General features: G+C 40.6%; 1 protein-coding gene across 4 annotated transcripts in view; it reads left to right on the top strand.

The window, feature by feature from the left end:
• ctdp1 (CTD (carboxy-terminal domain, RNA polymerase II, polypeptide A) phosphatase, subunit 1) overlaps positions 1–17,000 on the top strand; it is a 64,355-nt gene that overhangs the window by 2,456 nt on the left and 44,899 nt on the right. For all 4 annotated transcript variants that reach the window (XM_014998511.2, XM_014998504.2, XM_088010092.1 and 1 more), the window contains 10 exons: positions 1,143–1,226; positions 2,238–2,331; positions 2,538–2,666; positions 2,749–2,899; positions 4,441–4,531; positions 5,855–6,021; positions 7,845–8,903; positions 10,491–10,632; positions 10,727–10,951; positions 13,011–13,164. In XM_014998511.2, coding sequence (XP_014853997.2) covers positions 1,143–1,226; positions 2,238–2,331; positions 2,538–2,666; positions 2,749–2,899; positions 4,441–4,531; positions 5,855–6,021; positions 7,845–8,903; positions 10,491–10,632; positions 10,727–10,951; positions 13,011–13,164 — 2,296 coding nt within the window. The remainder of the gene's footprint in view (positions 1–1,142; positions 1,227–2,237; positions 2,332–2,537; positions 2,667–2,748; positions 2,900–4,440; positions 4,532–5,854; positions 6,022–7,844; positions 8,904–10,490; positions 10,633–10,726; positions 10,952–13,010; positions 13,165–17,000) is intronic.

Here is a 17,000-nt window from a genome sequence, read left to right on the forward strand (position 1 = left end):
ACCAGGCGAACAGACTTATTCACCTGTGATTTTAATTGCATTTCCTATTTAATGGAAACAGATATTGCAAAACTGCATTTTGTTGGGACATTAGAGGAATATTGACAACGTCTTATGCACATTTGTTATGGAAACAAAGCTTATAAGGCCTTATGTAACATTCAAACCTTATGAGAAGCTAAACTGTAATAAAATTTAGCAATGTATTTAATTAAAATATGTGCGATCTAAGTTTTTTGCATCAAAAAACTGAAATAAATACACTTTTTGAAGATATTGTAACTTAATAATCTGTATTTTAGAAATCCACATTATGTGAAAATAGCATATTGCTTAAAAACTAAAATGATTTATTAATTTAATGCATTCTGAAAATTAATTGTACTTTGTGTACATAATATTATAGAATTCACGTTTCTTTAAAACAAACGGGAACCATACGAAGGTACACAGCAAATTTGACATGGTTATTAAAGATGAAGTGAAAACATAAAATCCGGTGTGGATAAAGAAGTTCACCCACGGTGGAGGGCCACCTTCAGCAGCAGGGTTCCTCTTTATCAGTCTCTTCCATTGTTGTGGAGGAATTTGGCCTCATTCATCTTTATGAGATCGTTTGGGTTCATCGAGGTTCGCAGACCTTTGCTAATGCAAAGTTCTGTTGAACCCCCCAGCACAGTTTGAGTCAGATTGAGGTCTGGACTTTGCACCTTTTCCATTATTTTGTGTTGCAGTCAGTTTGTTGTGGATGATGAGATTATTCTTTCTTTATTTTACACTTTGCAGCAAAGCTCACTCTGGGGCTCCTATTAGTCTGATTTTCACACACAAACTCAAGTGAAACACAAAGACTTCCATTTTTGAAACAAAGATGATAAAGTCAAATTGCAAAAAAAAAAAAAAAAAAAAGGTGTATTTGGAAAGTACACCCTTTCCAAATATTTTGAGCAATCTGTGTCGTAACAGTTAAGGATTGGTTTGATCAAATGAGTATTCAAATGTTTAATTGGCAAATAAAGCCGGTGATCATCAACATACAGACGAAAGGAAATACAGAGCTTTCCACTGTTTATACAACAAAAATGTAACTCTTTTAATCTAGATTTAACAAATTTCACACATTTGTTTTTTCCTGTGTCTAGTGGCGTCATCGTCAGAATCGAAGAATGCAGCCATCCAATAGTGATGAAGGGTCTGTGCGCCGAATGCGGCCAGGATCTGACTCAGTAAGGTTCTTTTCTTCATTTAAGGAGAAACTGGTTGCTGATTCTACACCAGTGTAGCATTTCAGATGACACTCAGCTAGCTGCCTAGGCTGCAGAGTGGATTGTGTCACATAATTCCATGAAGTGACATCAGACATCACAGTAGAGTTAGTTATCCTGAAATAATCTATATTGCAGGATATTACCGTAAAATTTAAAAACTTATATTCAACATAAGATCGTAATTTGTTCTATGTGCTTAGTGGTTTAGCATTAGCTTCCACTGATTATTAAATATGTACCAGTTCAGCATTAGCTTCTGCTATTTTTTTTTTTGTGGTTTAACACTAGCTTTCAATAGAGCTAAGACTCTTCTTTAGCAAATTAGTAGTTAGTGGAACTAACCTTTTGGCTAGCTGTGTCCACCGCTGGCAATAACTACTGGCTATGTTGGTGTGAGCAGATGTTCTTCATTATAGCTGTGGTGGCCATTTTGAAAAATGTCCGTCAGAAAAGGGAAACGCAAAATCAAGAAAATATGTGTGGGTTTTATGGGTCAAAAAATATGTAGGCCTTGATTTGACACCAAACACATTCACAGTTGGCGATTTTAGCACAAAACCATGATAACCGTGGTGGCCATCTTGAAAAATCAATAACTTGTCAGTAAATATGATTTCTGTGATATTTATTAATTTGACACTAAAAGTATTCATCTGTGAAAAATATTTGCAGTATTAGTGCAAAAATAGTTTTTCCTTGGCGACCAAGTTTAATTTTTTTAGTGGCTCACGTTCATGAGTCATCCACTCTGCTGCATGACTATCAGCTTTGAGGTTTTAGATGTTTTGTGTTTTTGTTGGACAAAAGAATAAAGTAACAAGTAGCTACAAACAGTCCTAAGTGAACTGCTGCAGCAGACGAGTTCTTGGAGTAGCAACTGTTGATGATGTATCCATCCAGTCACGGTATGTTCAAGGACATTAGAAATGCACAAACGCAGAACTCCTACTCCTTTTATTTCCCTTTCAGGCTGCAGGGGACTAATGGGAACCAGCAAAGTCCCATCTCCACAGCAACAGTCTCCATGGTGCACAGTGTTCCTGAACTGATGGTCAGCTCGGAGGTGAGTCATATGACGGCAATACCTTCAATGAACAACCGCTCTACTGTAAGTTTCATTGTGTTTCTGTACGCTCTCTGCCACAATTGCCATTGTTTGAGAAACTCCAAGGTTCTAGTTGCACCGGATGAAGAAGTTCACTGAATAAACCAGATGAAAAACGTGACGGAAACTGCTGTGAGAGTTTGTTGTTTCTCCCCCCACAACAGCAAGCCAAACAGCTGGCCCGAGAAGACCAGCAGAGACTGCACCGGAACAAAAAGCTGGTCCTCATGGTGGACCTGGACCAGACGCTGATCCACACAACTGAGCAGCACTGCCAGCGCATGTCCAACAAGGTACCGCTCCCACCTACTGCCCCACTGTTTCACTGCTAAATTTACTGGCAACCATTTTTTTAAAAAAAAGTGTTTCCTTCAGGGGATCTTCCACTTCCAGCTGGGTAGGGGGGAGCCCATGCTCCACACGCGGTTACGGCCGCACTGCAAGGAATTCCTGGAGAAAATCGCCAAACTCTATGAGCTGCACGTCTTCACATTCGGGAGCCGTTTATATGCACACACCATCGCTGGTAATGGGCTCATGACCGTTTCCTCACAACTAACACTGGAGAATCTGCTGTACCCTGCAATAGTTTCCACGCTCCGGGAACTCTTCCATGTTTTATCACGTTGCAGAATTCAGTGTACAGGATTTCTCCTAGTGTATCATAAACCTGGCGGGCTGCCAGGCTTAACTTGCCCCTCTGCCAAACTCAACATTGTTTGTTTATTTACTTTAAATATTTCTTTTTATACACCAGTAACAGTGATAGTACAGACGGTTTAACCTATGTCTTTAATCGATGCAATGAACTGAAAATGGTTTATTACTACAGTGATCTTGCAGAGGAGGTTCACCTCTACTGGCATTTGTTTTATAAGTCTAAGAAGGCTGTCTTTATTTGGATAACATACACGTCAAGTTTAAAAGCCTTACCGCTTTTTCGGCTCATGCACACTTAACACCAACACATAAAAGCGCAACGATAAAGTCTGAGTCACAGTCACACTTTTAGAGGTTTGTGTTCAATGCGCATATGATGTGAGTGCATATGTCTGTGTGGACAAAGAACGAGTTGAGTGAGTTTCCATCTCGCCCACACTCGCTCAATACACGTACTGGCATGCGTTTTGATCTGTGTCTGCACTTACAACTTTATAAAGTTGATATAAATGTACAACACCACCAGGCAATCACAGTCTGGTATTTTTCATCCAGACTATTTCTTGCAAATTCTCCTTTGCTTGGATAAATAACAACGAATCACAAGAAAGGCAGAATAATTGCAAAACAAAACAAACTATACAGTATGGACAAATAGAGTCACTGCATTTTTGAGGTGACTTGCACTGGATTTTATTTAGGGGTCTCAGAATAAAGGTGGTTTAATACAAATGCGAATTACATATTTTTTTAGATGTTCTTGTAAAAACAAAAACAAAAAAAAAAACAATTGAAGGGGGGAAAAAATGCCGTATAATTTTCGAGATTTGACAGTTGTCAGCTTGCACTTCCTGCTACCGTCCAACAGGGGGCAGTGTGTGCTAACGCTGTAGAGACCTGCTCAACTTTGGTTTTTTCCGGGGAAGACAGTTTCTACAACTGATTTCCAGCAGATTTTTTTTCTATTATTTTTTTTTTTTGGATGCTTTTCTTAGTATAAACATTTCGCTGCTGTATATCAGGTTTTAGACGGAGCTTTTATGCAGCATCCTTTTGGCATTCATGCTGCTGTCTTTCGTAGTGGTATAAATAATAAGAGCAGCCCCGGCCCAGTGCTTGTTTCTGCCTCCACAATGAATGTTTAATGCAGGTTGAATTGGATTCTGCTGCTGACCTCATTGCAGAGAGTTCAGCTTGTTTCAGAGCAGTTATTATCAGCAGCAGTTGTGGAGTTTTTATTTTATTTTTCATAGCGCGCAGCATATTTCGTTTCAGAAACCCAGCAAACATTAGATTGCATTCAAAATGAAGTTTCTGTTGAAATCAATCTACTCTGCGAGAACCTCCAGATAGATGATATAATTCAGACGGAACAGAAATCAAACATCTCTTCTTCTTCCTCTCTAGGCTTCTTGGATCCTGAAAAGAAACTTTTCTCCCACAGAATCCTTTCTAGAGACGAATGCATAGATCCGTTCTCCAAGACGGGGAATCTTAGGTGAGAGATGCGCTCTGTCTGTTTACGCATTAGCACACATGATGATGTTTCTGAGTTGTTGCTTAAAAAACAGATGCAGTTTAAATGATATAATTACATCCACTGTATAGAAATCAATTTCCCTTGTTTTTTCCTCTGTCTGGCATGAAATCAGACTAAATGTTCTTGTTTTAGGAGGATTACCAACATTAGGTTTGATTGCTAAATGCTTTTCTTTAAGTTTAGACCCCTACTTCTCTTTCCTGTTTGGTAGAACTGTCTTAAAATGTATGACATGGGCCAAAGTCTTCAGATATCCATCATCACCGTAGTTTGCTGGAATTGTGATCGTTCCTCCTGACAGAACTGAGTCAGGTTTGTTTTCCTCTAACTCCACCCACAGATTTCCCGTCTGACTGCGATCAGGCCTCTGTGTTGGCTGCTGTAAAACATCGACGTTCTTGTCCTTAATCCACTTTATCACTAATTTGATGCTACAAACAAAGTCATTGTCCGTTTGGAAGACTTCCTGGCTGACGACTTGACATGTCGCTTTAGTATCTACACATGATTTTCCGTCCTCAAGATGTGTGAAGTGCACCAGTCTCTCCTGCCGTAAAAATCACCTTGGAATAGTGTTCTCAGGCTAGTGAGCTTTCCTCTTCTGTTGGTTGTTGTGGCCAAATGCTTCAATTTAGGTATCATCAGACTGCACTCAGAGTGCACCAATAAATCCACCCTGATTTCCTTAATTTTGGGGCAATCGGCCAATACTTTCATATGAAACCAACCTGATCTACTTCCACGTAGATCTGAAAATCAACTACTGTGTTCATCTGCGTGGCTAACTACGGTTAAGCTTGACAGCTTAAAGACTTTGTCAACATATTTAGCAACTTCTCAGACAAGAACAAATCATAATTGGCCAAAAGTGGAGTCGGCAGGTCAGACTTTGTAAAGATTGGTGATCGGACCAAAAAAAACCTGAAATCGGTGCACACCTTTGTTTCCTGAGTGAGGTTTTAAAATACATCCACAGGTGTGTTGTTTATTAATTTCTAAGAAATATTTAACGTAGGTTGAATGGAGTAAAAGTTATTTAAAAGAATCTCATTAATCTGTCGCTTAGCAAACGGAAATAATAGTAAAAATTCAAACTGAGCTGAAACAGGAACGCTTCAGTCCGATTTAATGTCAGACATGAAAACAAGCGTATATAAATATCTGGTTTTACTTTGCATTTCATAAATGCATATGAAATGCATATATATATATATATATATATATATATATATATATAAATATATTTATATATTTATTTATTTATTTTTTCCCCTTTTACAGAAACCTGTTCCCCTGCGGCGACTCCATGGTCTGCATCATCGACGACCGGGAAGACGTCTGGAAGTTTGCACCGAACCTCATCACTGTGAAGAAGTACATCTACTTCCAGGGCATCGGAGACATCAACGCTCCACCGGGATCACGGGAAGCTCAGATGGCCAAGAAAGGTACAAGAACGTTTTTTTTTCTTTTCTTTTCTTTTCTTTTCTTTTCTTTTCTGAAACACTTTAAAACTACACCTTGAAATGATGTTGTTAGACCATGCCTGGTTAGATTTGGTGGATTTATTGCGTTTCTCAAGCTGACTATAAAAAGTAATTGCAGAGATTTTATTGGACAGAAACTCTGCCCCCCGTTCATGCAAGCAGTTGTCCATGGTTTAATTTACTACTTTTGTGTTCGTAGAGCCGGTACAAACCCCAAACTGCTGTAGCGTGGCCTGTCTCCTCCGATTATTACGCCTCCATATCTTGTCCATTCAGCCCAGTGGTTTCAAAAGATACAGTATACTTACTTTGAACAAGGCAACTTTTATTTATGTATTCTTTTTTTTTTTTTTCCCCTAGTCTGCCTTGTTGACAGGTTATCTCCTCACATATTTCACGCTCAAACAGAGTCGCTGGCTGCCGAGTGACTCAGCGTTCCCAGAGGAATCGGATTTGCCTTGCAGGAGTGTTCTCCTCCAAGAAGTGTTTGCCAACACGGGGCGAAGGCAGAGCTGCACTCGCTGTGTTGAAATCTAAGCAATTCTCTTTGCGGAGCGTATTAGAGGGGAATTTCAGGCAACTTTGGGCAACTAGAAAGAGGAAAGTTGTTGATTTATCTACATGGAGACAAGTTTCCTAATAGGTCTGCAGTCAGAGAGTTGGGTTCTGTTATCGCAAGACATTCAGTTGCCAATGAATTTACTCCTGTACCTTCATGTTTTGTCTTGTAATCATAATATAGTTTAGTAGGATTTTTATGATGGATGAACACAAAGCAGTGCATTCTTGTATAGTGGGATGAAAATGATAAACGGTTTTTCCAAATCAAAATCAGAAAAATTTATTTGCGCTTCCCTTAGACGACACGTTGCTGAACCGCCTTTAGCTACAGGTAAAGCTGCAAGTCCTTCTGGGTATTTTTCTACCAGCTTTCCACATCTAGAGACTGAATGCCTTTCCTGATTTCTTTTCTCAGGTTGGATTGAGAGCATCTGCAGGTCTCTGCAGTGTAACATAAGCCTGGTGGCCCACCAGGCTTTACTTGCAACCCCTGCCAGGCTAAACTTTGTTTTTTAATATCGTATTAATATGTTTTTTTACACACCATTAACAGTGATGGCAAACACAGGATCGTGTGTGCCACCTCTTATTAAAAATCGTCTATTTAGAAGGTGATCTTGCAGAACAGGTTCACCTGTACCAGCGTTTACATTGTCCCTCCAAAGAACTAATGCATACTTCACGTTGGTGGTGGACTGCCTCAGCAACCCTACCACTGCGCTTCGCAAGCTTTCTGGGGGAAACACTGCACCTGAGAACAGCAATTTTAATATTTTGGAAGCCTGATTTATGTGTTGAGTTTGATTGGACCATTCAAACACGGAACATGCTTTGATTAAAAATTTATTGCAGCTCTGGATATGTGTTTAGGGTGGTTATCCTGCTGAGAGGAGAACCGCCTCAAGTCTTTTACAGCCTTTAACAGATTTTTTTTCCCAGCTTTTAGCTTCACATATCTTCCTATCAGCTGGCGCCAGCTCTGCTTTATGTGGCGACGTACCTCACAGCATTCCTCAAACTATAACAATTGTTACTTTCAACAATGATTTTCTATTGAGTTTCCTCTATAAAGGCCACATTTGAGCATTTTCTAAAAAATGTCAAAAACCGTGTTTGATTTTCTTTCGTCACACAGTGAGGTACTTCCAAGTTCATCAGCAGATCTTACTTCACCCTCACATCTTGTTTGTTTGTTTATGTGATCGGATTTTCATGTCTTCCAGCTGGAGGCCCTTCGAGTCGGCCGACAGAGAGCACAGAACAAGCGGAGGCGATTGCTGCTGATGAGCAAAATAATGGCCTCAGGAAACGGTCAAAGGAGCCAAGCATTTCAACAAAGGAAGAGCTTTCATTACCTCAGTCTTCTCAGGAAGGAGCTGCCGGCGAAAGGACACAGGGAGGTGTGGAGGAGAATCAGGAGGAGGCAGGACGAAGTCGAGGGTCAGACGCTGGTCAAAAGGTTTCAGAGTCTGGGCAGAAACCAAAGGACACTCAGGTGGAGGATAAAAAAGATGTTAAAGAGGATGGTGGTAACGGGACAGAAGAGGCTCAGGGATGTGCCAACTCCTCAGCACCGGGCCACGACTCCAATAACTTGGATTTTGACCTTTCTAGTGACAGCGACAGTGAATCGGGTACAGGAAAGCCCGCCTCGCCAGACTGCGGGAGTCAAAGCAGGACTCACTTGACAAAGGAGTATGAACAGGAAGGAGATGGACACGAGCCCTCTGATGAGGATATGATGAAGGACGGGGACAGCAAAGGTTCTTGCGAAGTTGAGAACAGCTCGGACTCTGCAGAACACCCAGGCGTTGTCCTGCCCGACCCCGAGCTGGGGAACGGCTGCTTGGAGAGGAGAGAGCCGGAAACCGAGTCCCAGAACAGCGAACAGTCCGGAGTCACGGTGGGAGAGGAGCTGCTGGATCAGAGCATGGAAGACGAGGAAGAAGAGGAAGAGACCGACAACGACCAGGACGATCACCTTATCTACCTGGAGGAGGTGCTGGAGCGGATCCACGCAGAGTACTTCGCCCGCTACGAGACCTACCTGAGGAAGGAGGCGTCAGAGATGCCGGACATCCGAAGGATCGTTCCAGAGCTGAAGAGCAAGACTCTGGAGGGCACGACGGTCGTGTTCAGCGGACTTTACCCCACTAACTACCCCATGGAGAGGACAAGGGAGTTCTACCACGCCAAAGCCCTGGGGGCCAAAATCAGCAAGAGTCTGATCCTCAACTCTCAGGACCCCAACCGGACGACACATCTAGTTGCAGCGAGGGCAGGTACGTAGACATGGATGATAACAAATGCAGCATAGTTGTGTGTCGTCCAGTTAGATTCATGTTTCTTTTATATTTTCGTGAAGCTGACTGACTCTGCAAGGAGTAACGTGCATTTATTTTGCCCCAAATTGATGTTTTTTAGTTGCTTACCCAACAACAATGGCCAAATGTGGTTAATATTGTAGTAAATGGAGTAAAAGTTGTTTAACTCATTATTTACCTTACGTTAGTATTTCATACCTGAGAAAGTCGGACAATGACCAGCATCCACTGCTGCAGTAGCGTTTACCAAGTTAAAGATGTAACGTCTGTTCATTTATGTGGAAACACTTTGGATCCAGAACCATAAACATGGATGACCACCCCATAATGAGCAGGTTATGCTAGTTAAAGGTGCTCCTTCATGTTAAAGGTAATTTGGATCCCAGGTGGAGCAGGTACATTGTTTTTCCAAACTCAGTCACTAAGCAACCTTACTAAGAATTTGACAGAAACTCTTCAATATATACAGACTTTGTTGGGCAAACTTCCACTAATGCACTAATGGCGAAGCTAATTTTTTTGCTTAGCGCTTTTGCTAACTTTGAAAATAATAATGGCCTTAGCTTCCCCCATTTTTTTTTATTCTAAACTGTTAATTTATTTGGCTGTTTTGTAAACACTCTCTTGAATTAAATTTGTTGTCTGTGTTGAAGTTTTGGTTTATCAGCTGTTCTTTAAGTAGACATTTATACCTATGTTTTTATTTTGAAGTAGGTGATGACTGTTTACACAGCAGTTCTGTAACTTTCTCTTTTTTTTCCCCCAATAACTTTACTTCAAATAAGAAACATACAGAAACAAAATAAAGGACAGCATCATAGAACATATAAATTATGTCAAAATTAAATTGCTGCTTGTGGTCTTTCAAGGGCAGATATATTATAATTGGTGCTTAAACTAAATTCCATGTCAGTGTAGTGCTGTACCATTATCTAAATGCCATTTTGGTGTAGCGCTTTAGCTAAATGCAATGTTGGTATAGTGATTTAGCTTTAGCTAATATGTTGTATAGCACGTTAGCTTTATCTATATGTAATGTTGTGGAGCACTTTACCATTAGCTTTTGTTAATTACCACATTGGCGTAGTGCTTTAGCATTAGCTTTAACGAAAAACCATGTGCAGTGGTTTAGCATTAGCTTAAGCTAAAAACATGACATGTTTGCGTCATGTTGTAGCTAAATACAATGTTTTGTACCACTTTAGCATTAGCTAAATACCATGTTTAGCACTTTACCATTAGCCTTGGGAAAATACCATGTTTGTGTAGAGCTTTAGTGTTAACGTAACTGTTTTTTTGTAGTTGTAGTTGAGTAGTTGACACAACTAACTTTTTAGTTAGCATTGTCCACCACTGTAGACAGACATGTCAAACATAGAATGGATTCTTCTATTGATTCTAGTGTTTGTAGCCTTTATGTGAAAACAAATTATTTGCATTCCAAGTGTCCCTCCAAATATATCATCCATTTCTCATACATCCCATATTTGTTCTGTCTTGTGAGCTAATGTTTCACCAAACTCCTTACAACTGCGGTTCTCGCAGGAACCGAGAAGGTACGGCAGGCGCAGGGCTGCAAGCACCTCCATGTGGTCAACCCCGACTGGCTGTGGAGCTGCCTGGAGCGCTGGGAGCGGGTGGAGGAGCAGTTGTACCCCCTGAAGGAGGATTACTCCAGGACGCCACGGTACCAGAACCACAATGTCCCAGGCTAATCTGTTAGCACCTAAACATGTACGAGCCCAAGTACGGAGTTAAACTCCCAGTTCCGTCTCTTGAAGGAGCAACAGCCCGGCCGCTTTTCTCGACAATCAGGGCTGCCTGCAGAAAGCCGTTTTCCAGCCAGTTCCCGTCCACCCCAGACCCCGAGGGGCGTTTTCAGAGGCCCGGACCTACGACTCGGTCACAGGGAAGCTAATCCGCAGGGGCCCTCAAGCAGCGCGTCCAGCAGCCTACCTCCAGGCGTCGGGACCCCTCTCCGACCGCATGGACCAGTCTGGTCTCAGGTACTAAACTCAACCCGTTATATCACTATGAACATTGATAATCATAAAATGTAGTAATAATCCTTTTGTCACCCAATTCACCACTCAGTTTCTTAGCGTTCCCTTTGCTTTCACCAGAGAACGCTGCCATACTCAGAAAAACTACCGATAGCCGAGCTTTTTGTTTGAGTGATTCACCAGAACAGTCCCATCAGTGAGTCACCCATCAGTCTGGGTGACTTCCTGTCCCGTTCACACTTGGTTCCGTTGTGAAACATGAGACGAACCTGAAACAGCCTTAGGGTTGGTAGAAATAAGAGCAGAGGTTCAGATGCAGATGTTTTTGTTGAGCACTGATGGTAGAGTTGCCTTTGGCTGTTATTGTTATCCTCAGATTTCTTTAAGTTACAACATCTTCTAGTGCAGAGGTTCCCAAACTGTGGGGCGCGCCGTGCCATTGCAGGGGGGGCGTGGGAAGCGGTATGGATGAATGAATGTACACCATACTCCATACACAACATGAGTGTTTAAACCTCTTGTCTTCAGTTTGACTCTCTTTTTAAAGCAAAGTTTAGAAAAAAAATCATCCAGTGATTTAATATAAATGAAACAAATTTTCTTTTTCATCTGAGTTTTTCAGGATATAATTATTTAGACCTGCCCGCTAATCTAAAGCAGTTAGACAGCTGTGTGTGGGAATATACTTTATAATTAAGAATATATATCATTTTCTTTAATATATCACCCACTGGCTTGAAGGAGTGTGAGTCTTTTCTGTACTACACCAAAATGATTTCTATTTGCAAAACGCCAATAAAGAATGATAATGGGGAATATGCTTTTTTATTTTTGAATGACTTCCAAGTTTCACTTAAATAACATAAGAACGTCGCTTTCCGTCCCGTCTTTTACCGTTTCTCCATTCCCGATCCACCCCAGACGGCCGCCCTCCGTCCTTAAAACATCCTCAAATTGAACAGATCTCTGACGATGCTCTGTGATTAATCATCTGAAGTGGAAAATTGCCCTATTTTATTCATGGATTAGAGGCACAATTAAGTTTTCAGCGAGTTGCTTTAAAATGAAGAGAATCATCAAAGGAGATCCGTTCAATTAAGCAGCGCCCGGAGGAATCGGAGAAGCCGTCCCTTTCGCATTTGCATATACATCCATTAGGCTTTTCCGAGTCCTGCGCGATTCCCATCGTCGCTCGCCTGCTTTCACCTCCCTGCTTTTGTCGCTGTGGACGGTTAAAAGCTGATTGTGTTTTGCATTTTTGCAAATGAGTCTTGCTCCCTGGTGAGGCCCACAAAGATCTGAGTGGCACAAAGAAAGGAAAAAATATAAAAGTACAAAGTGACAGAAAGTTATTCTTCTGATGTTCTGCTTTTCTTTTCTTTCTTTTTTTTTTTTTTTACAAATAGATTCACTAAAATGTAGAATATTTAATGTTAATGTGTCTTTAAATGAGCTTAAAAGCAAAAAGTTGAATTTGAAATTGAATTTTTTCCAGGGATGCACGCACCTATCCACTTTGTTCACTTCTGATACCGATACCAGTATCAGAGGTTTAGTATCGGCCAATACAATACAATACACAGCACATGTGCACCAGTACACATGTGCACATGTGTACTGGTGCACATGTGCAGCGTGTGAAGCTGTTTGACCAGCTTCACACGCTAGTCAAACATGTAAAAACAGCCAATATAAAATAAATAATAAAGAAATTGAAAATGATAAAATCAATAGGTTGAGCATTTTGGTCAAACATAAAAACAAACAGCAGCAAACCGTTCAAATGGGTCAAAAAGTGCAATAATTCTTAATGTAAAATAAAGCATTGGAGCACAAAACAGACTTGGACTGAATAGATTGGCCACGTTGTCACCGATCTAGATGTTTTACAGTGTCAGGACTGATACAGAAGTCAATGTTGAATCCGTGCATCTGTGCTTTTCCCCAGGACTCCTGGAAAAGTATGAAGTACCTGAGATGTGAATGTGTAAAAACCCCCATTTGCCAACCGGTTCCAACATTCAGACTGGTTTTCTCATTCTCCTCTGCTCCTGCGCCTCAGGGGAGCCGCACAGGGTCAGCAGAACGAGGCGGCCGGGTCCAGTCAGGATGACGAGCAGCCGGGACCTTCCCGCCGGGAGCGGCAGCCTAGCATGTCGGAAACGATGCCGCTGTACACGCTCTGCAAGGAGGACCTGGACAGCATGGACAAAGAGGTGAGGACCGCCGCCGCCTGGGGTCTGGGTAGAGTAAAGAGTGCAGAAACACGTTCTGGAGGCTTTTACTGTGAATGCACACACAGCACATAACACAGTGACTCAGCTGCTTTCTGAATATGTTTTAATATCGTCACCTCACAGGTGGTTGGAAGTACGTCCACCTGCAGCCTGTTCAGCTTCCCTCCAAGCTAAACAGGCTTTCCCCCCCCTTATTTACATGAACAACTTCACTTTCTAAATCTGAAACAAGCTCATAATCCGTCCTTTATATTCCTGATCTTGCTTGGTTGGAACTCCCAAAGTAGAATCTTTTGGGTTTTTTCCAGTCTAGAAGAAATTATTTGAAAAGAAACTTTAGTTTCTATAAAAGTATTTTGGATGCAGGGCTGCAGCTACAGATTATTGTAGTAATCGGTTATTCTGACAATTAATGGGTTAAATAATTTTTGGCACATTCTGCAGATTTTTCAGCTAGCGACTTGCGCTTATTTTATACAATATTAGAAATGCACAAGTGAATTTTAAATAATAAAACTAAATTATTATATTGCTTAAAACTCATACAAGCTAAACAGGTGAGGCTAAAACTGCCACTTGAAGTGAAGAACAATGTTTCTCATTTTAAATCCAGAATCTTTTGTACAGTTTTGGCTTAATTGCTGCTCTCAGTGTGTTGCTGAGTCAGAAAAATAATCCTTTTTTTCCCCATTACTCCAGCTAACGATAACTGGAATAATCATTAACTCTAGTTAACGATTACTCAGTTACGAGTTGACGATTACTTCAGCAATCAATTAACCATGATTAAAGTATTAGATAAACCGCCAACATAGTCTGAAGGTTGGCAGACATAGTCTGGCTTTATAATTGTCTTAAGAAGTCAATTAAGACAATTATAATAGTTCTCATCATAATAACGTCTTTTCCATGATAACCAGTGCAATAACTGCTCGTCCTCTAATGAATGAATAATCCCTGCTCACAGCTGGAACGGTGTAGCTTTAATCAGTATTGACAGGTGAAGGTCAACAGCTGGAGGTCAGAGGTCAGCCACAAACCTTTGTGGTTTTAAACATGGTGGTTACCACTCAGTCCTCCTGAAACTCTTCACATTCCTTTGATTTCCCTCTGGCTCTCCACTTGCACCGTTCCCGTCCTTCCATTCCATATCCGGCGCCGTTCTGCATGTTACATCCATGGACCTCATGAGGCAGGTGAAGTGATTAGTAACGACGGAGAACTCGGCACCTCCTGCCTGGATAATGCTCTTTAATTGAGACTGAGTTGTGATAATGCTGCAGCGCGGAGAGATCTGCTCAGCAGACCCTCGAGATGAGCCAAGAACCTCTCAGTAAGTGATTATTGTACAGAAAAACAAAGGCCCCTCTGTGGTTTGACTAAGTGGAATATGTGACGAGGCATGTTGTAAAGACATTCAGGGCCATTTTTATTGATTTTACCTTTTCATGAATTGCTTGTTTCTGATGTGACGGCTCAGCTGGGATCCTCTCGGCTACTTCACCGTTTTCCTTCTTGAACATTTGCTTTATAAAGCTCGATTTGTCGTGTCTTTAGAAAATGACTTTGAAAGCTACAGTAATAGCCGAAAAATATAAATGGCTAAACGAACAGTGAGAAGTGATGGTCAAGGATTCATCATCGGTAGGCCTGTCACAATAATCAGTAAATCAGTTAATCGCATGATAAATTTAAACAAACTCAGTAATTTCCATTGGCATGATTTATCATTTTATCTCTTTTTTTGTCTCTCTTTCTACCAAAAACTGCGTGATAAAAGTTTTCAGTTTAGTGCTTTGGTCTCAACTAGCTCTTTTTTTTTTATTGAAGGACAGTTTTGTTTACAAAGACTTCAAAATGCATTTTATTTGTTGTGCTGTTTGTTTATTTTGGTTATTTAAAATGTCTTCCAGTTCCAGTGTTAAATGTTCATTAAACTATAAAGTTTACTGATCTTTAGAATATGCTCTTTCATTATTAGTTTTTGCCATTACCGGTATATTATTTTTAAAATACTGTCAAAACAACAATATTATCGTTTATTGCAATAACTTCTGGAACAGTTTATCGTTCAGCAAAATTTGTTATTGTGACAGGCCTAATCGTGGGACTGCTTTATTGATGCCATTTCAAGCTTATAGTTTAATTTCCTTCTTCTTTGCTATGAATTTCTCTAAATTGATTAAAAACTATTGATAGACAATAAATGGAGATCGGTCAAAGTTTATCCGAGTTGCTGCGATTGGTCAGACTGGAAGGAAATGCAGAAAAATGTTGAAGCGATTGGTCAGAATTGCGGGAAAGTTACGATGTCCAGTGAAAATTGGAATCTGCACAAAATTTTCAAACATGTGAATTAATGAATTAATTAATAGCTGCGATCACAACTTCTTGGAGGGACTGGTGAATATGCTGCAGTCGCCGTTTCCTTTGGGGCAACCATTTGCTCCTCAAAGCACAACTAAATCCCTCTTTAACATCTTTTTTTTTTTTCTTTCTTTCTTTTTTTTTACTAAAACATAAATTGACTCAAAAGCAGAATACCTTTCCCAACACAGTTTCAAATGCCACGTTCCTGGCGTACGCCTCAGCAAAAGGGCAGTCTTTGACATTCTTAAACGCTGCAGATCTTCAGGGCCACCACAGTAGCGCGCTTAATTGGCCGGAGTGAGGCAGAACGTCTGAGTCAGGTGGACAGCCTCGCATTTAAATGTCACCGACGGTTACGCGATGCTCCGTCAGTTTATCTGGAGCAACATGTGCAAAGAACGGCGGGCGGAGAAAAGCAGCAGAGTACCAGCTGTGTGACCTTTTCCTGAAGCCTTGTTGGCCATTTGATGACTTGGAAAGTGTGTGTCCGTTTTTTGTTCAATACATCAGTATTCAGTCGAGTCCAGTTGTTTGCTTTAAGCCGCATATCTGGGAGCAGATTCTACTTCAGTTCATGTTTCAGTTTTTTGTATTTTAACACTGATTTGAAGAAATTACAAATGAATAAAGAAATCACTGTTCATGTCTGTGGATCAGCATTGACCAATAAAAAACCTCAGATATCGGAACAGGAAGTGAAAAAAGTGGATCAGTGCATCTCTGTTTTGAAGGCCGTTTCCCCATGAAGAGAGGAAACATCCCCAAATCTATCTGTAATTTCCCCATCTACCGCTGCTAGATCTAGACACCGAGGCCCATTACCAGAACTCGGCATACTTACCCGCCACTCGCATTAAAGTAAGATAATCTTTTTAGTTCACTGAATAACACCAGGACAACATGACCCGACTGTGTCAGATGGACCTATTTTTAGCTACGCCTGCAGTTTCACCAGGATACAATCAGTTTCTGGAATCGGCGGATCTCGGAAAGACATTAGGCTGCTGCAGAACAAGAGCAACAGGGAGATTAGTTTGACAATTTCTTCTGAGAATTACTGAGACATCTCTGACATTTAAGCAGAGCCATTTAAAAACTACCCTTAAAGGTTGTGAATGGTAAATATTAACAATTCTGCCAAAAGAATGAAACATATTAATCACGATTAATTGGATTAGTCGTGATTAATCTGATTAATTGTGATTACTTGATTATTGAATCAGTTGTCAGCTAATATAGTAATTGATTAATCATCAGATCAGTCAGCCAAACTTGTACAAAAAACATATGCGGTACATTTTGCATTTAAGATGTATAAAAAAAAATATTTGTTTGTGATTATGTTTTACTCAAAACTCAAGTGGAAGTTTTAGCTTCACCTGATTCAAATTCTTTAAAAAATAAAAAAAAATCCTTTTGCCATCCAGGTGTTAATGCTGTAATCC

This window comes from Poecilia mexicana, unplaced genomic scaffold (assembly GCF_051168715.1).
Source record: "Poecilia mexicana isolate PSO_F unplaced genomic scaffold, ASM5116871v1 scaffold_11, whole genome shotgun sequence".
In the NCBI taxonomy this organism is placed as follows: domain Eukaryota; kingdom Metazoa; phylum Chordata; class Actinopteri; order Cyprinodontiformes; family Poeciliidae; genus Poecilia; species Poecilia mexicana.